At 41.7% G+C, this 25,610-nt stretch overlaps 1 protein-coding gene across 6 annotated transcripts in view; it reads right to left on the reverse strand.

Annotated features, from left to right (window-relative positions):
- Positions 1-25,610, reverse strand: part of LOC139264555 (contactin-associated protein-like 2) — a 2,534,539-nt gene that overhangs the window by 2,294,459 nt on the left and 214,470 nt on the right. For 2 of the 6 annotated variants that reach the window (XM_070881194.1, XM_070881200.1), the window contains exon 1: positions 2,847-2,894. The exons of the other annotated variants lie outside the window; for them this stretch is intronic. In XM_070881194.1, the coding sequence (XP_070737295.1) occupies positions 2,847-2,892 (46 nt within the window). In that variant the 5' untranslated portion in view covers positions 2,893-2,894. Of the gene's footprint in view, positions 1-2,846; positions 2,895-25,610 lie in introns of those variants that run through there. 6 annotated transcript variants of the gene reach the window in all.

Here is a 25,610-nt window from a genome sequence, read left to right on the forward strand (position 1 = left end):
AAGTGCATAGACACACACAGCTAATTGAGGCAAGCATAAATCAGTCTGTACTATTCATAATCATCATGGATGCTATCTTCAACATATGCAGTCAATTCTTTATCAATAATCATGCTTGAGAAATATGTTGAATGCCAATCAAGATACTGATGATACTTTGAACATTTTGAACAAACAGCACGAGCATTCACCCAACAGCAGCACAATGCTGCTCGCAACAAACTCTTCTTGGTCCGAAACTGGTGAAAATATGAAGTAAGAATAGAAAATACTGGAAACCCACAGCTGTGAAATTCCAGCATTTTCTACTTTCACTTCATGTTTCCAACATTGCAGTTTTATTTTGTAGCCCTACTGTCATTAAACATAAGGCAGCCCAGTCATTGTTGGAGAGTATCTAGTCAACAATATTTCCTGCAGAAACAATCTGAAGACCCGTACATGTAATTTATGCTTTCATAATTTGTAGGCGTTGATTACTTGTAAATGTCTGGCTACAGTTTCTGACACTCAGTTGACAATTCAATTCTTCACTGATATTTATTCAAGACAGCCATCGATTGAACATCTGAAAAGAAATTACTTGGTTTGTAATGACAGATGGGATGGACGCTTGGCATTGGCAAGAATTTTTCAAATTGCATTCATCGTATTTTGAGACCAAACATTCATCGTAGGTCTAAGCTGTGTGGTTCGTTTTCATGGTTTGACCAGAGCACTACGACTATGAATAATTGATGGGTAATGTTTTAATAATACACTCTTTATCTTGCACAGAGACTAAGGGAGACATTTTAACTCAGAGCGGGATCAGAGCATGTGGGGGGCAGTGGGGTGGGGAGTGGGTGGGGCAGTGGGGTGGGTGAGGGGTGGTGGGGGGGAGGGGTAGGGTGGTAAGGCAGGTGGCACACTTGGAAGAAGAAATCCAAGGATGATCAGGCCTATTTTAACTGCCGGTCCTCATGTCTATGAAGCAGTGCATACTCCCACCAGAAGCTGGCTGGAATGACAAGGAGGAGGGCGGGAGTGGAATTTAGCATGGCAGGAGGCCTGCGCTAGGAACCCGAGGGAATAGTCCCTGGCACAAGATAAGTGGTGGTGGAGGCAATCGCAGCTGAGAGAGTGCGAGGGAAGTCCAGGAAAGGGACATCCCAAAACTTCCTTCTGTGGTCAGGGGGAGCACTCCTGCTCCTCCCAGTGCACAAAAAAACCTAAAAAAAAAGAAAACTACTTGCTTTTATGGGTGGGTGTAAAACAGGCTGCCAATTCACTAGCACTCATTTTTTGCCTCGCAATAAAGGTTAAAATGACCCCCTATGTTCTTATCTTGGGCTAGATTAAGCATTCGTTCATCTTTAATGGGTAAAAAATCCAGCCAAAGTCACATTTGCCATACAAGGTCTGTTGAAGCTAACAGGCATGCATTGAGATTTCAGAACCATTGTTAAAGGTTTATACCTCCTCTTGAGATTTGGATAAAAATAGTTCTTTAAAAAAAATCATTATAGAAGTGTACTACATGACTTGCTAAGTGTACTTGATGCTACACAACTGAATGGAATGACATAAGCATTCAATTATGATTTCCCCAAATGGGAAGGTACTAATGTCAGCTGGACAGTCAAGGACAATTGCAAGAGGCTAGGTGCTTCCCCACATAGAGGGGAAAATAATAGGGGTCAAATCATTGCCGGCTCCTCTAACTTTCTGTAACTGGGGGACAGTTCTGCATGATATTGCTATGGGCCCAGGAACAGGTTGTCAGCCTACTGTAAGACAAGCAATTATGTATAGCATATGGGAAGGTAAAAATCTTTAAAAAAAAAAGGGAAAGAATAAAATAATAATGTGAAGGAACAAAAAAAAACATATGTATCATAGAAACATAGAAACTAAGAGCAGTAGTAGGCCATTCAGCCCCTCGAGCCTGCTAGACATGAGTGCATGCTACCTTTAGTGCTCATCTATGCATCTGGGGATCTAGGTTTATGCCAGTGAGCATTTCTGGTCATCTCCCGTATTTGTGATGAATCTTTTGAGATGTGAGTTGGAAGAACAGGGGTTCCTGGGCCAGCTGAGCATATTAAAAAAATGAGTGCTGTTGGAGTGTAGTGAGGCAGGACATTCAAAATTAAAAGCAGCAATCTCCAGTGCCATTTAGGGACTTTCAATAATCTATTAAATTCATCTATGCACTGTGTGGGTGGGGGTCGGGGGTAGGGGGATCACCACCATTAATCAAGATTCCATTGTACTGGCATGAAGTTTGTGCTGCATGCAGAACTTGCTCAGGATACAAAACTGCAGCAAGATTATATGTGTTTTTAGTACGTCAAAATCCCACATTTTATTCACAGCTATTTTTCGACTAACATTTGTGAAGACAGCAATTTCAGCCCCTCAGTTATTCAAAAGATACAATGAATAAAAATGAGCCCCATGCTACTCTACTTTTTCCTTAATGCACTTTATAATATCTCCCATTTGAAATATACAGGATTAAAAAAAAACACATGTCATCTGGTGGGAAACATTGACAGAAATTGAAAGTCAGCTCTGACAGCTTCCACTTGTTACCCTGGTATAAATTTAATAGCACTTGCTCTTATATGTGTTGCCACCTGACTCAGAACAGGGATGCAAGTATTCAATGCAAGGCACATGCCAATAGCTCAATGTACCAAATGGCAGACTTTGGGAAATTACTTGTTTTGGTTTTAAAAATGTTACCTATTTTGATGTCTGGCATTGTTAAATATTAACATTAATATTGGCCCTGAAATCCCGGTCCTCTGCTTCCCGTTCACGCGCGACAAAAAATGGTAAAAAAAAGATGTGCACCTAACTTTTCCTGCTGCATCCTGGTCCCTGAGGCCTCCACTCCTTGCACATCGGAGCACGTGCACGTCTGGACAGATGTATGCTGGAGCTAGAGTCACATGGCACTGGGCAGCCAATCCAGGTACAGTATTTTCTCATTCATAATAATGGAACTCTAAGTAGGAGTTCTCATTATGATTGAGAAACACCCCCCCTCCCAACACCCAAACACAAATAAAAAATAGAAAAAATACTTAAGATTAATTAAAATTAAAGTTAATAAATGTCTGAAAAAATATATATATTTCTGATTTTTTAAAACATTTTTAATTATGGTTTAAAATAAACTTACCTTAGTGGGCAGGGTTTTTTTAACATTAAAATATGTTTTTTAAATTTAATTTTACTATGTTTTTGTATGTTTTAAAACTTTTATATTGGTAAAAGTTGGCTATGTGCCTGCTTTTACCAGGCGCAACAGTTTTCAGGACATTCGCTGGGCAAGAGATGGGTAAATACCGCAATCTTGTTCATGCGAATGTCCTGGCTGTGGGGATACGGAGGATCCTCAAGCCAGAGCTTGACAGATCGGAAAAGCCCGTTTTTGGAGCATGCGCATTGTGCGCTGAAAACCGGCTTTTACGATGCCTTCCCGGGGTCCATACACACTCCGTACGGTCCCGGGGAAACCGGGATTTCTGCTGCAATTACTTTCATTTACTCTCTCTAATTGTAACAATTAGGCTACCATTCCCCTGATGTTGACAGTTCTGCAGCAACCAAAGCCTTAAACCCAACTTGATGCCCCCAAGGAAAGAATGCTTCAATATCTGAGAGTCCATCCTCCCCTTAGCTCAGAAGGGCAATGATAAACATTCAAAAAGGAAAAGAAAGATCAGGTTATCTATCTCTTACATCTATTTGGTGTTTTCTTTTTAGAAAAGAATGACAATTTCTACATTTTAGAGAACCTCTCACACAGACTTTTTTTATTTATTCAGTAGAGCAAGGATTAAAAATTGCTTCTCCATTTTAAATCACATTATGTGCATCAGTTGTATCAAATAATTATTTAACTCTCCTTCTTCATGCCTATATGTCCTTGCAGTGCCAGAATGTTTGCTCTGAAGCTGAGTATTTTCAGAAGGTAGAAAATGATAGAAGCATGTTTGATCATTTATATTCTGAAGTTGCATTCTGCACCATACTTAAATATCAGAGCATTCTTACAGACAACAGATCTTCTCCCTTTGGTGCTTTTTCTTGAGAATAAATACTGTGCTCCTAAGCCTGACACTCTTTTATTTAAAAAATAAACCTTAGATAGCCAATGGAAAAAGAGCATTATAACCACTAATTTGAGATGGTATTTTTAGTGTTAGATAAAGGTTATTTGAAATGAATTTAGATTCCAAATTAAAAGGAGTATGTCCAAAAATGTCTTCTTACCCTCTCCAGTATTATGATTTGAGCAACCCAGTAACAAGGTCGGGAAAATTTTCACCCCCGTGCAGTCTTCAGTGGCCTGCCAGCCCAATATTGCCAATGGAAGATGCAATCCATTTTGAGGGCTGGGCCACATTAATGACGGCTACAGGCGATATCACCTCTGGGCCCCAGAAAAATGGCACACACACAGTTTTGGGGTTTGTTCTCGCGGGGGAGAATATCGGGTGCAACAGCGGCTCAAGTTGTCTTTGTGGAGCCTGTCAACATGAACAGGGCGGTAAGTCATACCCCACCATTTTCAGGGTGCTACCACCCTGTTTCTGCTGGGTGGAAGGCCTCAAAATCTTCCCCAGAACTACATGTCCTCCTGCAGATAGTTGCTCGATACCCTGACAACACTTGCACTGGTGTTAGTCCTGCCACAACATCTGATACATACTGACTTTTGGGCCGTTGTTTTTCTGGAATATCCTAACAGACTCCAACTCCAGTTGGTGTCTGCACACAGTAAGCTGTATATATTGGGGTTGTTAAAGATATAGGCCTAGAAATTGGCCTCATTAGCGCCTCCCCTTATCACCTCCAGGGGGCAATAACGGGGTGCGAACCAGTTGCGACCGGGCGCAGCGATAACATCGACTCCCATTGTTTTACGGCGGCAGTGCGACACTGCGCTCTGATCTCCTTTGCCCGGATACCGTGACATCATCGCCGTGCGCATCACCCTGGTAACGCCCCAGACCCGAACTTGGGTTCCGTCTCCTGCAGCATCGCCTGGCGAAAGCACCGGCAGCTGCAGGAAACGTCCATTGAGAGGCCGGCTGCTTCGGGGGCGATACTTAAAGGTGAGGTGGCCGAGCTAAGTAAAAAAAAAGTACTTTCTCTCTTGCAGGTTTTTTGGCGATCTTCTTTGCCTGTTTGAGTGTCGTGCTAATTGGGCAGGATCATGACTGTCGTCGGAGAGAAGCTAAGTATTTTTTTTGCAGAGCCTGCTGTGATGGCCCTTCCCTTTTAGGGAGTGAAGGAGCCTTTCAGCGCGGCAGTGCTCCAAGCTCCATTGTGCAGCGCTGCTCCATTCACCGCTTTGCCTGCTGTCGAGTGCACTTCAGGAAGGAAGTGAAGTGCCTGATTTAACACTCCACTTCCTTCCTGGAGCGCAAACGTCAATTTTCTTAGAAGTAGAAGAAGATTAGCGCCTGGCGCTAATGAGGCGCTCCCGATTTTCCCCCCCTATAGTTTGCAATAATCTGACATGGTTGGTTAAATGTCCAAACATCGGCATGTAATCTGTAGGTCATACCAAAATAGAATGTACTCCCAGAATAGCGGAAAAAAAAGAAAGGAAAATGACTGAAGCTGCCCAATAATATTGATATTAAAAGTTTTTGGTTGAACAAAAGGGTAAACAGCTCACAGCAACAGTAAAAAAAAAAGTCATGTCACCCAGCAGACAATGCTGGACAGACATAAAGCCCAACTAATAAATTCAAAGTAAATCTGTTTTCCTCTCCATAGGTTCTGCCTGACCTGCTAAATATTTCCAGCATTTACTGTTTTTATTTCAGATTTCCAGCATCTGCAGTATTTTGATCTATAACTTCAAAGTGCCGTGTCACATTTAAACATGTTAATACAGATGGTTTTGCTGAAAAGGTTTTATTCAAATATTTCACAAACATTGTCACAGCACAGATAATTTAAATGTTGATGCATCATTTGGGCCATTAGAAAACATTTTTCGGCATTTAGGGAGGTGAAAGGTTTGGGATGATAACTTTTATGAGTTTGAAGAATTAGCGCCAGGCCCTGCCCCCCACCCTCCCCCCCAGGGATGCTAACGGGAGGTGCAATGCACCCAATTTCACCCCATTAATACCTTATTCTAAAGATTGCACCTTTAGTTCAAAAATTAGGACAGAAAGGAATAAAGTAAGGGAATCCAAGATGGACAGACGCAGTGAGAGATGCTGACAAACTGAGAGAACGAGTGAGAAATAGGCTGATGGGTGGACTTGGAGAAAGACAAGTGGAAATACTACAAATCATAAAATGGTATCTACTACAAAAATGTAATAGTTATGCCTTACAATTGCGAGATTTTATTGTCCTCAACCTTAAGTGACAACCCAGCTATTTTCTCCACAATTCATGGTGAAATAATGACACAGCTTAGGTTCTTTCAAGGTCACCGTAATGCACTGTAAAGATATCAAATGGATTCTTTAGAACTGAAAAAAATTAATTGTAATTTAGTTAATATACATTCAAAAAGGTGGCTCAAGCAAAGCACCACTTTATGCTTCATAATGTGAAAAATTAAGTACAGCTGAGTAGGATTATGCATCACACCCACAGCAATGATAATCCACAATATTTCACTTCAGCAGCTTCAGTGACAGAGTAACCAATGATTTAACGGTGCTAAATTTTTAAGCCACACTGCTGGTGGATGAGGCTTCCTCAAAGCAGCAGTCATTTGGAAAATTACTCCCAGTATCACTACACGACCAATGAGAAATCAAAATAACATATCTGGGAAGGCCTTTAGGTAGTTTATGCTAAACTGCCTCGACCTGATTGGTAGAAGGAGTCTCAAACAGGAAGATAAACTAACAACAAAATGAAGCAGACACACAAAGGAACTATCTCATTCAATACCATATTAATACAGGTCCGTTCCACATACAACGTCCAAAGTCCTCTGTTATTGCTCTGACAATGTTACTTTTGAATGCAATAGCATGAACTGACTTTCTGGTTTGATTCTATCTTCAAATGTTGTGTTTAAATTCTTCCAACAATAATAACTTGTATTTATAGAGCACCTTTAAAATAGTAAAACATCCCAAGGCTCTTGACAGGAGTATTATAAGACAAAACAATTTGACACCGCGCCACATAAGGGGAAATTAGGGCAGATGACCAAAAGCTTGATCAAAGAGGTAGGTTTTAAGGAGCGTCTTAAGAGAAGAAAGAGAGGTAGAGAGGCAGAAAGGTTTAGGCAGGGAATTTCAGAGCTTAGAGTCTAGGCAACAGAAGGCACCGCCACCAATGGTTGAGCGATTATAATCAGGAATGCTCAAGAAGGCAGAATTAGAGGAGCGCAGATATCTCGGGGAGTTGTGGAGCTAGAGGAGATTACAGAGATAGGGAGGAGCGAGACCATGGAAGGATTTTAAAACAAGGATGAGAATTTTTAAATTGAGGCTTTGTTTAACCTGAAGCCAATGTATGTCAGCGAGCACAGGGGTGATGGGTGAACGGGACTTGGTGCGAGTTAGGAGTCTGGAGGTTGGAGGGGAAGGATTGGAGATTGGAGGCCTCGTTGGGAGCGGGGGGGGGGGGGGAGGGGGGAGGGAGGAGATCAAAATGGTGCCTTGGTTGCTGAAAGCACACAATTAAGTAACCAATCAGATTTCTGCTCAACTAAACAGCTGCTAACCTGTATAAATGACTAACTGGTTTAATCAGCAATCTACTACGCAGTTTCTATTAGAAATGGAGGGAGAATACAGAAAGCTTAAAGGAAGATTCACAGATCAAAATTTGATGATCACAGTAGGTGGCAAAAGGACATACTGAAGATTTATGAAGAAGAAGGGCAAGCCAATAAAACCCAAAGGGAGAGCTGGAAAAATTCCAGAATGACAAATGTGAACTGAGCATGAATAAATATAGCCTGTCATATATGGAAGATAACATATATGTAAGTAGCCATCAGAGAATCTAGGCTGTAGGCTTCAGATGGGTTTGTTTGAGTATTTTAGTATTCTTAATCCAATATGAACCAGTAAGCTGTTGCAAATGCATCCAAAAGAAAAGTATAAATCAAGGTCGAGAACCAGCACAGCTGGATCAAAAAATGAAAACCTGGAAAAATTCAGCTGAGAGTGATTGAAGGCTGATGTATAGTTATTCACACACAGTGCCAAAAATTACAGCACACTCTGTCATGCTGAAACCTTCTCACAAACCTATAGACAGGGCATTTTAAATTAAACTAAGCTATAGATAAGCCCATAAAACTCTGTGCTGCCTAAAATACAAAGGGCTAAAAATTGAATAGCCTAGCGCCACCCGCCAGGGGCACTGAAGGGTGAGCGCCCACATGCAGCGATATTAGTGCCACTCACCAACTTGATTGGGGTTTAGCAACGGTGCTAGTACAGAGGGCCAGGGAATGTTGCGCAGTGTGCAATGCCCCAGTAGCACTATGGAAGCCAACTTCAAAGTTTTTGCCAGTCTTAGCGCCCGGCGCTAATCTCGCCAAAGAAAACTGGTGTGCAGAGCTGTCCCGGGGCACTAATGAAAGGGATCAGTGAAGCAGATAAGTTTTAGTGATTTTACTTCATTTTGTTTGAAATGATATTACTTTATTTGGGATTCCTGATGTTTAAATTAGTTGATTTGTAATTTATTTTAAGTTTTTATGTTTTAACCTTCTCTTAGAGTGCTATGATGCCGTTTTTTTAGAGCCAGAACTTCAGTGGCGCTACCGGCTTAGTGCTCGAAGAGAAGTGTGGAGGGGAACTTGCAGGTGATGATGCTCCCATGGGCCATGCCCTTGTTCTTCTAGGTGGTAGAGGTTGAGGGTTTGGGAGGTACTGCCGGAGAAGCAGTGGTGAGTTGCTGCAGTGCATGTTATGCATGGTACACACTGCAGCCACAGTGTGCCGGTGGTGGAGGGAATGAATGTTGAAAGTGGTGGATGAGGTGCCAATCAAGCAAGTAGCTTTGTCCTGGATGATGTCGAGCTTCTTGAGTGTTGTTGGAGCTGCACTCAACCAGGCAAATGGAGAGTATTCCATCACACTCCTGACTTGTGCCTTGTAGATGCTGCATGCGAGCGTGGACTGCTTCATTTTCTGAAGACTTCCACAGAAATGTGTTTTGTTCTGAGCTCTTTGCTGGTGAGGGGAAAGGGTGGTGTGGTGGTAGGACAGGGAAAGCAAGGTCAAGATCCATGTCTTGAGTGCTTAATCCATATCACTGTAGAATTAACCATTCAACTTGCTTTTATTTTTGCATTCACTGGCATACCTAAAAAGGGCATCAGTGACCTAGATAATTGAGTGGTGAACTGCAAACTAACTGATCTTTGCCAAGTCATTAGCCATTCCTTGAAATGAGCCTGTGGCAAAAAAGTTGAATGTTATTGGCAATTTTACTGATATTTCTTGTGCAGATTTGATGTTATTCCTCGGTTGCAGGTCTGGTTTCAGAATATCATGGAATTTATCTATGTGATGTTGTGGTGGTTCTGTCACTAATGGTAGCGATGTTGCATAAGCTAGTAAAGATCTTCCTCATATGTGATTTAATTGTCACGGTCCTCCTCTGCTGCTCATCTTCTTCCTCCAACCAACATGTCCAGAATATTTAGATTTACTGGTGCACTGTGTGAACTGAAACAGGTGAGTCTCCTGCTTTTCTCTGAACCTCTGCCGATTCCTGCTGCTGAGTTACTATTACCTTAACAGTCCTTTGCCAATCTGATCCCGACACATAGCATTGCCCCTCGGTTATCAAAATCCACGACGAGGCGTTGGACAACGTGGACTACTGTCAACAAGGGCAGACATCGACGATGAGATCTAATACCGCCTTCAGTGTGCCAGCGCAGCCTTCAGTTGCCTGAGAAAGAGTGTTTGAAGACAGGGGCCTCAAACCCGGCACCAAGCTTATGGTCTGCAGGGTAGTAGTGATACCCACCCAGCTATATGGCTCAGAGACATGGAATATGTACAGAAGACACCTCAAAACGCTGGAGAAGTACCACCAGTACTGCCTACGCAAGATCCTGTAAATCCAGATTTTCAGCTGCTGGCTGTAAGGCTGAAATACTGACTGTCGGCTGACCCTTGGACTACACAGAAAGCCCAAGGTAAACCTTGGATTGGAAATCTCTGACAATCAAATTGTCCATCAAAGAGGACATAGCCAATAAGGTCCCTGTTCCTTTTTTGAAGGTCTCAGGCAAGGCTGCCAGGTAAGGCCTAATCCTTCCATCTATGCCAAGGTATTTGTGAGACCAGCCCTTTGAAGTTGTTCTGAGGCATAAGGCTATATTTCCCTTATAAATGTTAAATGGAACACCAACAATGGTAAGCTGTGAGTAAAGTGACAGCAAAGGGCGGCAAGAAGTGGAGAAGGTCAAGATAGGAGAGTTACCCGATCTACACCAACAAAGTGATGAAGCAGGTTCACTCCAACACTGGCATTTCCTGCAAGACCATGAGCATCATGAACATGAATGATATGGTTTTGAATACATCGCCTGTCCCATTACAACAAATGCTCGACCATCAGCTCCTGGGAGATCCAGACTGCTGTGCACATGCTGCTTCCTGGGGATCTGGACAAGCAAACTGTGTCGGAAGGGACAAAGGCTGTGACCAAGTATACCAGCTCTAAATAAATCTCCATATTGTACAGAAAAGACAAAATAATGGCAAGGCTTTTTGAACCTTCATTTGATCTCGATGTGATAACTGAAACTGAGGCCGCGATTTCCCCAACATCGGTGGGTCTATGGCGGGCGACATTGATGGCAGATCCTGGCCTCGCTACTGGCTCTAGCCCACTGTCCAAAATGATTTTCCCCTTATTGGGTTTGTTAAGCCCACACAGCGCTTTTGGCGGCCAAATGAAGGAAGTGGGGTCTCGACCCGCTGTCAAAAAAAAACATTTTTCTATCCGACCCACCACCGAACGCAGCCGCTGACCCTCTGAAAAATTCCCCCCTAAATGTCTTAGTGCTCAGCCTGCATTAATATTAAAACAGCTTAGTGTCAGAGAGATCACTGCCTAATGCCTATTCATTGGCCTAACACAATTAACCCTGTGTACTGTCTATAGTATTATTATACACAGATTACTACACAGTTAGCATGTGTGTTAACTGTAATTCACAGAGACATTTTATTCTTAATAGTTTTCTACTCACATTGGCAATCCTGAAGTGAAGTATTAATTTTTTATGTAGAAGATATACAATCTTGATGTTTAATTTTGCTGTCTATGTTGTGGCTTACTAATCGTGGATTAGGTAAAATGTTCTTTTGCACTGGCTCTCTTGGGACCAATGCCTGTGGTGGCAGATTCTGAATTGAATGCTGAATTAGGTGTGATTGAACTAATGTTCCCTTGTCAAGTAGGGATACTGTGGATGAATATCTAATTCTGTTTGCAACAGATAAATGCTCTTTCTTAGTTTTACGTAGAATTTACATCACAGAAACAGGCAGTTCAGCCCAGCTGGTCTCTGCCGGTCTTTATGCTCCACACAAGCCTCCATCTGCCTTACTTCATCTTACCCAATTGACAAATCCTTCTACTTCTTTCTCCCTCATGTACTTACCAAGCTTCCCCTTAACAATATGAACAAGTTGTATTTATATAGCGCCTCCAACATAGTAAAACGTCCCAAGGTTCTTAACAGGAACACCGCCAAACAAACCGTGAGACCGAGCCACACAAGATGATACCAGGACACTTGGTCAAAGAGCAGGCCCCAAGGAGCATTCCAAAGGAGGAAAAGAGAGGTGGCGAGCTCAGGGAAGGAACTCCAGAGCCCAGGGCTCATTCCATTTGTGTTTCTTGATTTTTGCATTTTGTTTACTGTAGCCTGGGAATATGCTTTTGATGTTATTGGAAGAGTGTCCTTGTATGTTCTGTAAATATGGCCTGTTTAATACCATCAGAAAAAAATGCAAACAACTGAATTTTGCCCATCCTGTTAAAACCAGAGTACCATCAATGTGCAATGAATCAAACAGCAGGATGGCATGTTCTGTCACACTAAAGATGTCCAGCAGAGATGGAAGTGATTGCATTTTATTTATTTATTTATTTAATGGTGATTTTGAAAGTACTGTGTGTCTGCTTTTCTGTTCAGTTTCATGGCAGTATGTATTTGAATCCCTGGTAACCGAGTTGGAGACTTTTTACCTGCTTGGCAGTTGGTCTCATTAAACTGCAAATCTGAAAATCAGATTCAGAGAATGTATTTCTTAACTGTCGGAACTAAATGTCAAATTTATCTGTAGGCTCAACTCAAAGTTATATCCTAAGTTGGACTCACTATCCCAGCTCGGCGATTGTACTTGTTATAAGGGCCAAAAATGAATCTGATTTCTACTTGTGTTGGTTTTACTATCATGGCTGATTCACTGACTGACAATTCTGAAGTTTCAAGTTCTTGTAGAGTCAAAACATTCTAGAAGATGTGCCCCATTATTTTTGATCCATGTGACAAGGTGACACAGCCCCCATCAGATATAGGAACAGTTTCTAAGTATTTCATGTAAACTATAATGCAAAGATTAATATTGTACAATTTGACAAACTGTAAAAACCATTTCCCACAACAAATACCCAAATTGATTAACTCACATTATTAGAAACCAATGTTTTTACGTGTTCATGAAATTCCTTTGTCCAATAGAGACCGCATGGATGAATTACAACAATTGTACATTCCTGTCTGGCGTAAAAATAAAAAAGGGAAGGTGGCTCAGCCGTGGCTATCTAGGGAAATCAGGGATAGTATTAAAGCCAAGGAAGTGGCATACAAATTGGCCAGAAATAGCAGCGAACTCGGGGACTGGGAGAAATTTAGAACTCAGCAGAGGAGGACAAAGGGTTTGATTAGGGCAGGGAAAATGGAGTACGAGAAGAAGCTTGCAGGGAACATTAAGGTGGATTGCAAAAGTTTCTATAGGTATGTAAAGAGAAAAAGGTTAGTAAAGACAAACATAGGTCCCCTGCAGTCAGAATCAGGGGAAGTCATAACGGGGAACAAAGAAATGGCAGACCAATTGAACAAGTACTTTGGTTCGGTATTCACTAAGGAGGACACAAACAACCTTCCGGATATAAAAGGGGTCAGAGGGTCTAGTAAGGAGGAGAAACTGAGGGAAATCTTTATTAGTCGGGAAATTGTGTTAGGGAAATTGATGGGATTGAAGGCCGATAAATCCCCAGGGCCTGATGGACTGCATCCCAGAGTACTTAAGGAGGTGGCCTTGGAAATAGCGGATGCATTGACAGTCATTTTCCAACATTCCATTGACTCTGGATCAGTTCCTATGGAGTGGAGGGTAGCCAATGTAACCCCACTTTTTAAAAAAGGAGGGAGAGAGAAAACAGGGAATTATAGACCGGTCAGCCTGACCTCAGTAGTGGGTAAAATGATGGAATCAATTATTAAGGATGTCATAGCAGCGCATTTGGAAAATGGTGACATGATAGGTCCAAGTCAGCATGGATTTGTGAAAGGGAAATCATGCTTGACAAATCTTCTGGAATTTTTTGAGGATGTTTCCAGTAAAGTGGACAAAGGAGAACCAGTTGATGTGGTATATTTGGACTTTCAGAAGGCTTTCGACAAGGTCCCACACAAGAGATTAATGTGCAAAGTTAAAGCACATGGGATTGGGGGTAGTGTGCTGACGTGGATTGAGAACTGGTTGTCAGACAGGAAGCAAAGAGTAGGAGTAAATGGGGACTTTTCAGAATGGCAGGCAGTGACTAGTGGGGTACCGCAAGGTTCTGTGCTGGGGCCCCAGCTGTTTACATTGTACATTAATGATTTAGACGAGGGGATTAAATGTAGTATCTCCAAATTTGCGGATGACACTAAGTTGGGTGGCAGTGTGAGCTGCGAGGAGGATGCTATGAGGCTGCAGAGTGACTTGGATAGATTAGGTGAGTGGGCAAATGAATGGCAGATGAAGTATAATATGGATAAATGTGAGGTTATCCACTTTGATGGTAAAAACAGAGAGACAGACTATTATCTGAATGGTGACAGATTAGGAAAAGGGAAGGTGCAACGAGACCTGGGTGTCATGGTACATCAGTCATTGAAGGTTGGCATGCAGGTACAGCAGGCGGTTAAGAAAGCGAATGGCATGTTGGCCTTCATAGCGAGGGGATTTGAGTACAGGGGCAGGGAGGTGTTGCTACAGTTGTACAGGGCCTTGGTGAGGCCACACCTGGAGTATTGTGTACAGTTTTGGTCTCCTAACTTGAGGAAGGACATTCTTGCTATTGAGGGAGTGCAGCGAAGATTCACCAGACTGATTCCCGGGATGGTGGGACTGACCTATCAAGAAAGACTGGATCAACTGGGCTTGTATTCACTGGAGTTCAGAAGAATGAGAGGGGACCTCATAGAAACGTTTAAATTTCTGACGGGTTTAGACAGGTTAGATGCAGGAAGATTGTTCCCAATGTTGGAGAAGTCCAGAACCAGGGGTCACAGTCTAAGGATAAGGGGTAAGCCTTTTAGGACCGAGATGAGGAGAAACTTCTTCACCCAGAGAGTGGTGAACCTGTGGAATTCTCTACCACAGAAAGTTGTTGAGGCCAATTCACTAAATATATTCAAAAGGGAGTTAGATGAAGTCCTTACTACTCGGGGGATCAAGGGGTATGGCGAGAAAGCAGGAAGGGGTACTGAAGTTTCATGTTCAGCCATGAATTCATTGAATGGCGGTGCAGGCTAGAAGGGCTGAATGGCTTGCTCCTGCACCTATTTTCTATGTTTCTATGTAATATGATAACAAAGACATTAACCTGTTTATTTCAAGTGCTTTACCTTATGCACAATCATCCAGTTTCATATGGTGGTATGTGTGTCATTCCCCTGGAGAGCTAATCAGTTCAGTTTTAGCACTTTCCTCAGTGTGACACGTTTGAGGTATCAGATTCCAATCTAAATATATTTATGAAGTCAAATGGTCCTGCAAGTTGCACTAGAGGTTATTGACTTCTACAATGATTTGAAAACAAAGGCACATCAAAACTTGATGGAGGAATAATGATTGAAATGCAAGTGGCCATCTTAAGTTACCAAATAATGAGAGTTAATTAGCTGTACCTGCATGTACATAGAGTTGAGTGAACAAGACCAGTAATAAAGACATTAAATCCAGTTGTTCGAAGCACTGTAAGTTTATAAGCCTTTTTTAATCTCCTTGCAGAGCTTCGAACAGGAAATATTCAGGATTTATAAATGTAGTGTGCATCAATAAATGTGTTGTGACAGAAGCCGTTTCTGTATTTCCATGGTGCAATGATGCAAAATGCTGCGGCAGGAGTTTAGCTGCTGTGCTGACATAGTCCAACAATATTTCTAAGGTACTTGTTACTGAGTTCAGAAAACAATCAAACTGTTAAATTACTAAAAGACTGGGATTCTTTAATTTGCCTTGCTGGTAGTTAAATAAATAATTGTGAATCAACTATTAATAACCTGCCCTTCAAATAATTAGTTTTTATTTCAATTCATCAATTCATTCATAAGTCATCACTTGGCAAAGAGCTTTAAACAAAACATGGAAGTTTTATTTCATGAATGTGAACTTTGCAATGAACTGGGACCACAAGAATCACATGCCTCACACACCTCTAAATCACATACTTCACATTGTGCTCCACCTTGAATGCTCAGGAGGTTGAGAAATCTGCACAGTACACGTAACCCTTTTTTAAAGAAAATAGGTCCACAAGTTCCTCAAGAAAAAATACATGTATACAATCTTCATGGCCTTGGCCCACTCTAACTCAGTGAACTCCTCCAGTTATGTGTCCCTACATACATCCTCTATTCATCTAACATTGGCTTACTGCTTGTTCTCTGTTCCCTCTGCTGCACCATTGCTAACTAATCCTTTGAACACTCACCATCATCATAGGCAGTTCCTCGAAATTGAGGAAGACTTGCTTCCACTCTAAAAGTGAGTTCTCAAGTGGCTGTGCAGTCCAATGCGGGAATTACAGTCTCTGTCACAGGTGGGACAGACAGTGGTTGAAGGAAAGGGTGGGTGGGGAGTGTGGTTTGCCGCACGCTCCTTCCGCTGTCTGCGCTTGGTTTCTGCATGCTCTATGACCGCCCCCGCCACCCCCACCCTGCTCCCGCCGCCGTCCAATGGAAATCTCTTCCTCACTTTGCTATGTCTCTCCTTATTTACTTAAGCCTCCTGAAAATCTCTCTCTTCAATGATATTTCCACCCAATTCTCTATTCCCTTTATCTCTCCTGCTTAATGTCCACTTTTTTTATCCACTACACAATAAACCGCTCAGGTGCCTTTCTGCATGAGGCGCCTTGTAGAAATATAAGTTGTTGCACTGAGTTAATATGAACTTTGTCAGATTTAATAGACAGTAAAAGAAAAACTCTTAACACACCAATATCAAAAACTAGCAAAAACTGATCAACAGTTTCAAAAAAGCTGAAAACACAAGAACCGCCCTTAGAAATGGAGCTGACATGTGAAAACAGGTTGTAACAAGGGTTTTGCAACTTAAGCTGTAGGAATACACAAATAACTCCTTCAAAAACAAATGTTGGAAAAACTCAGCGGGTCAGGGAGCATCTATTGGGGAACAGACAAGTTAACGTTTCAGGTATGACCCCCTTCATCAAAGTATTCCTTCACTTCTATTGGAGGAGAATAAAACACAAGTGCATGAAAAGCTGAAGATAAAATCCAAATGTTGAAAGCACAAAATCAGTGGTACATTTGAAGGTAAAATGGAGGGTGGCAGTTAGTCAGGATCCTGGTCCCTAGGAAAATTTGGAATTGTTCCAGGAAAAATAATGGGCTGAAAATTGCGGCATCACCGTGTGCACAAGCTCCCGAAGAGGCCACGCAAAAGCCGATTCTCAGGGCGCGATGCGCATGCGCCGAGAATCAGCTTTACCGATCTGTCACAATTTGACAGATCCTTCGCATCCCAGCAGGAAGGACATCCACAGGGCAGAGATTGGGCCATTTGCCCAACTCTTGCCCAGCGAATGTCCTTCAAACTCTTATGCCTGGTAAAAGCAGGCATAAGAGTTTTAAAACATAAGACATTTTTATTTAATCTCTGATTTTTATATTAAAAACCCTGTCCATTAAGGTAAGTTTATGTTTAACCCTATTTATTGCGTGTGTTTCTTATTTTAGGGGGTATTCTCATTGATAGGAATGGGAACTCGTACAAACACATTAAAAACAGTTCAAAAAAAAAAATTTTTCTAAAACATTTAATTACCTTCAATTTCAATTCATTTTAAATTTGTGAGGTTTTTTTTTATTTATTGCGTTGTGTTTCTTATTTTAGGGGGTATTCTCATTGATAGTAATGGGAACTCGTACAAACGGAGCTCCCATTATTATCAATGAAAGAACTATATAGTGATTGGTGGTCCAGGCCCATGTGATTCCAGGATTATGCATACGATCCTGGAAGACATGTTCCCATACGCTGCACAGTGAATAGAGGCCTCCAACCATAAGCCTACTTTTTTCTGGGATCACCGGGTATTTTCGTAAAAAAATTTCGGGTTGGAGGCGTTCGTCTGAAGGAAGCCTCCAAACGCAATTTTCCCTCCTAGGTATACTGCTTGCTTTTCAGCACTTTTATTTGTAGATTTTTAATCTAAAAAAAAGAAATTCTTTCCACTTCCTCTCAACAAGTTTCATTGCCATCCATTTGTTCCCTTCAATTACCATTTTATCACCTTTGAATTGCCATCTATCCGATGTCCTGCTCCAAGCTATGTCTTTTTGATGATTTTACTTGCTCCTCTCTGTGCTAGCATTTGAAAAGGGATTGACGTGCTTCTATATACTATAGGCAGGAACTGGTCCCATGAGTGTTCCCACCTATAGTATACATAGACCCAGACAACTCTGCCCCTGCATGAACAGCAGAATTGAGAGAAGAGAATGACCCCACCAATAAATTATTAACTGGACTCGGGTAGAAGTAGCACTGAAGGAGAGTGTGGCATGAGAATGAAAATGGAACCATTTTGCACAGATTTTTGTCAGCAGACGCTGACATATTGACAGGACTCCCAAAATGCTGACCGTCAACATGAATATGTATGTTGAGTACAGCCTAATTGTTATGGTATTGGACTAACAACAGGGCCATTGTGTACTCAAACTCCACCATGGCAAGTCGTGAATGTGAAATTCAATAAATCTGATAATTAGTGGGCTATCATCCAGAAAATGACCAAAAAACTACCAGATCTTAATAAAAACCTAATTGATTCACGACCTAGTCAGACCTAAATGTCACTTCAGTCCTACACTATATGGTTGACTTTTAATGAGAATGAGAGGTTAAAATTATGAAAATGAAAAACTTTTTTTTCCACTGTAAAAAAGAGAAGGTTAAATGGGGGGTGGGGCCTAACAGAGGTTTCAAAATTATGACAGATTTTGACGGGATAGATTAGTGATAGATTGATGAATTGATACTAAGCCTGGGGGTTATTACAAGAAGAACACAGAATACATTTTTTATATGGTGTGTTATTAAAACATGAAAATCATTTACCACAATTGGCTACTGAAGCAGAGATCATGACATTATTAAAAAGTGAACAGGATAAATATTTGAAAATGATTCATATAAAAGACATGGAACAACGCCAAGAAAATGGGATTATATGGTGAAAAGCTAGCACGACACAGAATGTTAGGCCGAATGGCTTCCTTCTGTGCTGTTATTTCTATGGTTCTATCATCATAGACAGTCCTTCGGGGTCAAGGATAACTTGTTTCCACACTACAAATTAGTATGGTTCTATGATTAACTAGTGGCCAACTAATCTCTAGTGGATGTTATGGTAATATTTTCAATCTTCAGTTATAATACATGGTACATCAGTCATTGAAAGTTGGCATGCAGGTACAGCAGGTGGTGAAGAAGGCAAATGGCATGTTGGCCTTCATAGCTAGGGGATTTGAGTATAGGAGCAGGGAGGTCTTACTACAGTTGTACAGGGCCTTGGTGAGATCTCACCTGGAATATTGTTTTCAGTTTTGTTCTCCTAATCTGAGGAAGGACATTCTTGCTATTGAGGGAGTGCAGCGAAGGTTCACCAGACTGATTCCTGGGATGAAAGACTGACATATGAGGAGAGACTGGATCGACTGGGCCTGTGTTCACTCGAGTTTAGAAGGATGAGAGAGGATCTCATAGAAACATATAAAATTCTGATGGGACTGGACAAGTTAGATGCAGGAAGAATGTTCCCGATGTTGGGGAGGTCCAGAACCAGGGGTCACAGTCTAAGGATAAGGGGTAAGCCATTTAGGATCGAGATGAGGAGAAACTTCTTCAGTCAGAGAATTGTTAACCTGTGGAATTCTCTACCACTGAGAGTTTTTGATGCCAGTTCGTTGGATATATTCAAGAGGGAGTTAGATATGGCCCTTACGGCTAAAGAGATCAAGGGGTATGGAGAGAAAGCAGGAAAGGGGTACTGAGGTGAATGATCAGCCATGATCTTACTGAATGGTGGTGCAGGCTCAAAGGGCCAAATGGCCTACTCCTGCACCTATTTTCTATGTTTCTATGTTTCTAATAATGAGACTATGCCTCATTCACAGTAAGCCTACATTTAGAGATTGCACAATTCTGATTGTCTGAATTCTCCACTTTCAAAACACACTGAGGGTGTTTCAGCACATTTGGTGATAGCTTTGCATGGCTTATGTGACAAGCACAATCAAAACAAAATGTGCCAAGAATGGAGCTGTGCTCCTCACCCAGTTGGAATTCTGTGGTCGAGGGAAGCAGATTAATGGCTAGTATAAAACCATAATTTTATTACATTTAAACTTTCATTTGTGAGGGCCAAATATTTCATACACTATGTTCCAGGGTTGTGTGGTGATTAAAAAAATATATTGTTCCAATTCTGCCAGTATGAGGAAACAGTCCTGACAGCAGATAGAAGCAGAAATAACTTTTTTTAAATTCTCCAATGTATTTGATCAATTACCAATAACCCCATCTAATTATAATGTGCCAGATTATTGAAGATGAGCAGACTAATTAAAGGGTCAAACTGTGTTCTTAACCTGCAGTCACCCTGGCCATTTTCAGTTCACCAGACCAATGCAAAGTGTCACTCATAATTACATAAATACAATATTAATTTTATTTGTTAGAAAACAACAGTAATATCTAAGCTAAGCTTCGCTGAAAAGGTCTACACAATTCAAGACCTACGGAAGTCTGATTGATCACTAAAAGGTTATGTCCAAAGCAATCACTGCAGTATAATGAGTTTTTCCCCACATTCCCAAGAACAAAAAGTCACTTGACATTCTCATTTGGAAGAAAATTAATCCTCACCTACAAATCTCAGTCATGTTCAAATGTAATAAAAAGGTTTTAAAAACAAGTCACAAGGTATTCGATGAAAATAGCTTTGTTTGTAAAGCTATGTGTACATTTAATTATACATGGAAAGATATATACACTACAGTGTTAGATTTTTAAATAGCTTGAGTGCAGCTTCCTTCTTGGTAATTAAAAACCCTATTTAAAACATAGAAATATAAATTGATGCAGGAGTAGGCCATTCGGCCCTTCGAGCCTGCACCACCATTCAATATGATCATGGCTGATCATGCAACTTCAATACACCATTCCTGCTTTCTCTCCATACCCCTTGATCCCTTTAGCTATAAGGGCCACATCTAATTGCCTTTTGAATCTATCTAACGAACTGGCCTCAACAACTTTCTGTGGTAGAGAATTCCACAGGATCACAATTCTCTGAGTGAAGAAGTTTCTCCTCATCTCGGTCCTAAATGGCTTACCCCTTATCCTTAGACTGTGACCCCTGATCCCTGGTCACCTCCCTCTCCTTCTTTAAGACTCCCCTTAAAACTCAGCACTTTGAACAATTTTTTGTCTGCCCTCCTAATATCTCCATCATACACCCTTTTTTTGTCTGAATCCGCCTCTATGAAGCACTTTGGGATGTTTTTGTTTGTTAATGGTGCTATATAATGCAAGTTGTTGATGTAAAAAATAACGTACTTAGTGTAAGTGAACACTAAATTCAATGGAAAATAATCACCAATGCATCCACTATTTCTAGGGCCACTTCCTTAAGTACTCTGGGATGCAGACTATTAGGCCTTGGGGATTTATCGGCCTTCAATCCCATCAATTTTCCTAACTCAATTTCCTGACGAATAAGGATTTCCTTCAGTTCCTCCTTCTCACTAGACCCTCGGTCCCCTAGTATTTCCGGAAGGTTAGTTGTATCTTCATTAGTGAAGACAGAACCAAAGTATTTGTTCCGTTGGTCTGTCATTTCGTTGTTGCCCATTATAAATTTACCTGATTCTGACTGCAAGGGACCTATATTAGTCTTCACTAATCTTTTTCTCTTCACATATCTATAGAAGCTTTTGTAGTTAGTTTTTATGTTCCCTGCAAGCTTACTCTCAAACTCTATTTTCCCCTTCCTAATTAAACCCTTTGTCCTCCTCTGCTGAATTCTAAATTTCTCCCAGTCCTCAGGTTTGCTGCTTTTTCTGGCCAATTTATATGCCTCTTCCGTGGATTTAACACTATCCCTAATTGCCCTTGTTAGCCACGGTTGAACCACCTTGCCTGTTTTATTTTTACACCAGACAGGGATGTACAAATGTTGAAGTTCATCCATGTGATCTTTAAATGTCTGCCATTGCATATCCACCATCAAAGAGCAAGTTATTATTTAAATGGAGAAAGATTGCAAAGTGCCGCAGTACAGCGGGACCTGGGTGTACCTGTGCATGAAACACAGAAGGATAGTATGCAGGTACAGCAAGTGATCAGGAAGGCCAATGGTATCTTGGCCTTTATTGCAAAGAGGATGGAGTATAAAGCAGGGAAGTCTTGCTACAGCTATATAAGGTATTGGTGAGGCCACACCTGAAATACTGCGTGCAGTTTTGGTTTCTATATTTAAGAAAGGATATACTTGCTTTGGAGGCAGTTCAGAGAAGGTTCATTAGGTTGTGTCCGGGGATGAGGGGGTTGGCTTATGAGGAAAGATTGGGCCTCTACTCATTGGAATTCAGAAGAATGAGAGGTGAATCTTATTGAAACATATAAGATTATGAAGGGGCTTGACAAGGTGGATGCAGAGAGGATGTTTCCACCGATGGGGGAGACTAGAACTAGAGGGCATGATCTTAGAATAAGGGGCTGCCCATTTAAAACAGAGATGAGGAGACATTTCTTCTCAGAGTGATGTAAATCTGTGGAATTCGCTGCCTCAGAGAGCTGTGGAAGCTGGGACATTGAATAAATTTAAGACAGAAATGGACAGTTTCTTAAATGATAAGGAGTTATCGGGAGCGGGCGGGGAAGTGGAGCTGAATCCATGATCAGATTAGCCATGATCTTATTGAATGGCGGAGCAGGCTTGAGGGGCCGTATGGCCTACTCCTGTTCCTACTTCTTATGTTCTTATATTCTAACCCTTTAAGTATCATTTGCCAATTCACGTCTCATACCATCGAAGTTACCGATCTTTAATTTCAGGACCCTAATCTCTGAATTAACTGTGTCACTCTCCATCTTAATGAAGAATTCTACCATATTATGGTCACTCTTCCCCAAGGGGCCTCGCACAACAAGATTGCTAATTAATCCTCTCTCATTACACAACACCCAGTCTAGGATGGCCAGCTCTCTAGTTGGCTCCTCGACATATTGGTCTAAAAAACCATACCTTATACACTCCAGGAAATCCTCCTCCACCATATTGCTACCAGTTTGGTTAGCCCAATCTATATGTAAATTAAAGTCACCCACGATAACTGCTGTACCTTTATTGCACGCATCCCTCATTTCCTGTTTGATGCCATCCTCAACCTAACTGCTACTGTTTGGTGGTCTGTACACAACTCCCACTAGCGTTTTCTGCCATTTGGTGTTCCGCAGCTCTACCCATACAGATTCCACATCATCCACGCTAATGTCCTTTCTTACTATTGTATTAATCTCCTCTTTAACCAGCAATGCTACCCCACCTCCTTTTCCTTTCTGTCTATCCTTTCTGAATATTGAATACCCCTCGATGTTGAGTTCCCAGCCTTGGTCACCCTGGAGCCATGTCTCCGTAATCCCAATTACATCATATCCGTTAACAGCTATCTGCGCAGTTAATTCATCCACCTTATTACGAATGCTCCTCGCATTGAGACACAGAGCCTTCAGCCTTGTTTTTTTGATACTCTTTGTCCTTTTAGAATTATGTTATATTGTGGCCTTTTTTGATTTTTGCCTTTTATTTCTCTGCCCTCCACTTTTCCTTATCTCCTTTCTACCTTTTGCTTCTGCCCCCATTTTACTTCCCTCTGTCTCCCTGCATAGGTTCCCATCCCCCTACCATATTAGTTTAAACCCTCCCCAATAGCACTCGCAAACACTCCCCCGAAGACATTGGTTCCGGTCCTGCCCAGGTGCAGACCATCCAGTTTGTATTGGTCCCACCTCCCCCAGAACCGGTTCCAATGTCCCAGCAATTTGAATCCCTCCCTCTTGCATCATTCCTTAAGCCATGTATTCATCTTAACTATCCTGCTATTTCTACTCTGACTAGCACGTGGCACTAGTAGCACTCCTGAGATTACTACCTCTGAGGTCCTACTTTTTAATTTAACTCCGAGCTCCCTAAATTCAGCTTGTAGGACCTCATCCCATTTTTTACCTATATCGTTGGTACCTATATGTACCACGACAACTGGCTGTTCACCCTCCCGCTCCAGAATGCCCTGCAGCCACTCCGAGACATCCTTGACCCTTGCACCAGGGAGGCAATATACCATCCTGGAGTCTCGATTGCGGCCACAGAAATGCCTATCTATTCCCCTTACAATAGAATCCCCTACAACTATAGCTCTTCCACTCTTTTTCCTGCACCCATGGTGCCATGAACTTGGCTGCTGCTGCCTTCCCCTGATGGGTCATCTCCCCCAACAGTACCCAAAACGGTATATCTGTTTTGGAGGGAGATGACCGCAGGGGACCCCTGCACTATCTTCCTTCCACTGTTCTGCCTGATGGTCACCCATTCCCTATCTGCCTGAGTAACCTTTACCTGCGGTGTGACCAACTCACTAAACGTGCGAGAGTTGACTCTGACATCACACAAACTGCAAACTTTCTGCTTCAGCCACCATTCTGGTCATTACGTTTTGCGGAGTGTCATCACAGTTTCACTCCCTATGACATTATTGCTCAACCAAATATAGGACAGATGACAGCCAGCAGCCTTGCTATGAGCATTCTTGTCTTGAACACTTTCTTATGTGACAACAATCCTTTGTTGCACTGCCAATCCTCTTCATCAAATTGCTAGTTTTGTTCCTCCCACCCCAGCCTTCCTAAGAATCTCCCCTTTGATTCTTGAACATTTTTCCAACATCCCACCTCCACCATACGTTTCTCAATTTTCCACCCTGTGTGTGCACATTCGATCACCAACTATGATTATTTCCAAAGCTTTTATATATGACTCCTGTTAATTAGTCTCTATGGAAACATTAGCTACATTATATGCACACTCTTTATTCTGAGCCTTTTACTAGTTTCAGATTGATGTTAATTATCTGCACTTGAAGAGCTCATAATTTTCAGTCAGTCACTTCAACAATCCACCTTACTTCCCCTTTTCCTGCACTCTTACTTTTGCTCCTCCTTCAAAAAAAAATCACTCAACACCTGCTCTTTTCGAATACTCTCTGAAAGAAGGAGCTTGCATTTATATAGCATCTTTTATGACCTCAGGATGACCCAAAACACTTTACAGCAAATGATGTACTTTTGAAATGGTGTCACTGTTGTGAAGTAGGAAATGCAGCAGCCAATTTGCACACATCAAGGTCCCGCAGACAGCAATGAGATAATGACCAGACAAGTGGTGTTGGTTGAGGGATAAATGTTGGTTGAGACACCGGGAACATTTCCCCTGCTTTTCTTCAAAATAGTGCCATGGGATCCTTTATGTCCACCTCAGAGGGCAGACATTGTTTAACATCTCATTCAAAAGACACCACCTATAACTGTGCAGCACTCACTCAGTACAACACTGAGGAGTTAGCCTAGATTTTTTGCTCAAGTCTTTGGAGTGGGACTTGAACCCACAACCTTCTGACTTAGAGGCAATTCTGCTTCCACTGAGCTATGGCTGACCTCCACTATCAGCTGCTACACAACATCCTCAACAATTTCCAATACTAGATTTTGGTGCTAAATGTACATCCCCAATGAAACAATGCAAGCCAGTAAAATGCATTCAAAATTAGCCACTCTTGCCCACAAAATGCAGACCCCAACATGTTCCACCTCATCACATTCGTTCCAGTTACCAATACATCATAAATGCCCCCAAACACCACTCCATCCATGTGATTTTGTTTGGCAACTCTTGCCTCCCTGAATTCTTGCTTTCTGAGCTCGTTGTTCCATGGTGAAAATCCCTCTTTTCACCTCACAACTGCCCCTACTATCTCTCTGAATTTCACTTTC

This window comes from Pristiophorus japonicus, chromosome 5 (genome assembly GCF_044704955.1).
Source record: "Pristiophorus japonicus isolate sPriJap1 chromosome 5, sPriJap1.hap1, whole genome shotgun sequence".
Lineage (NCBI taxonomy): Eukaryota > Metazoa > Chordata > Chondrichthyes > Pristiophoridae > Pristiophorus > Pristiophorus japonicus.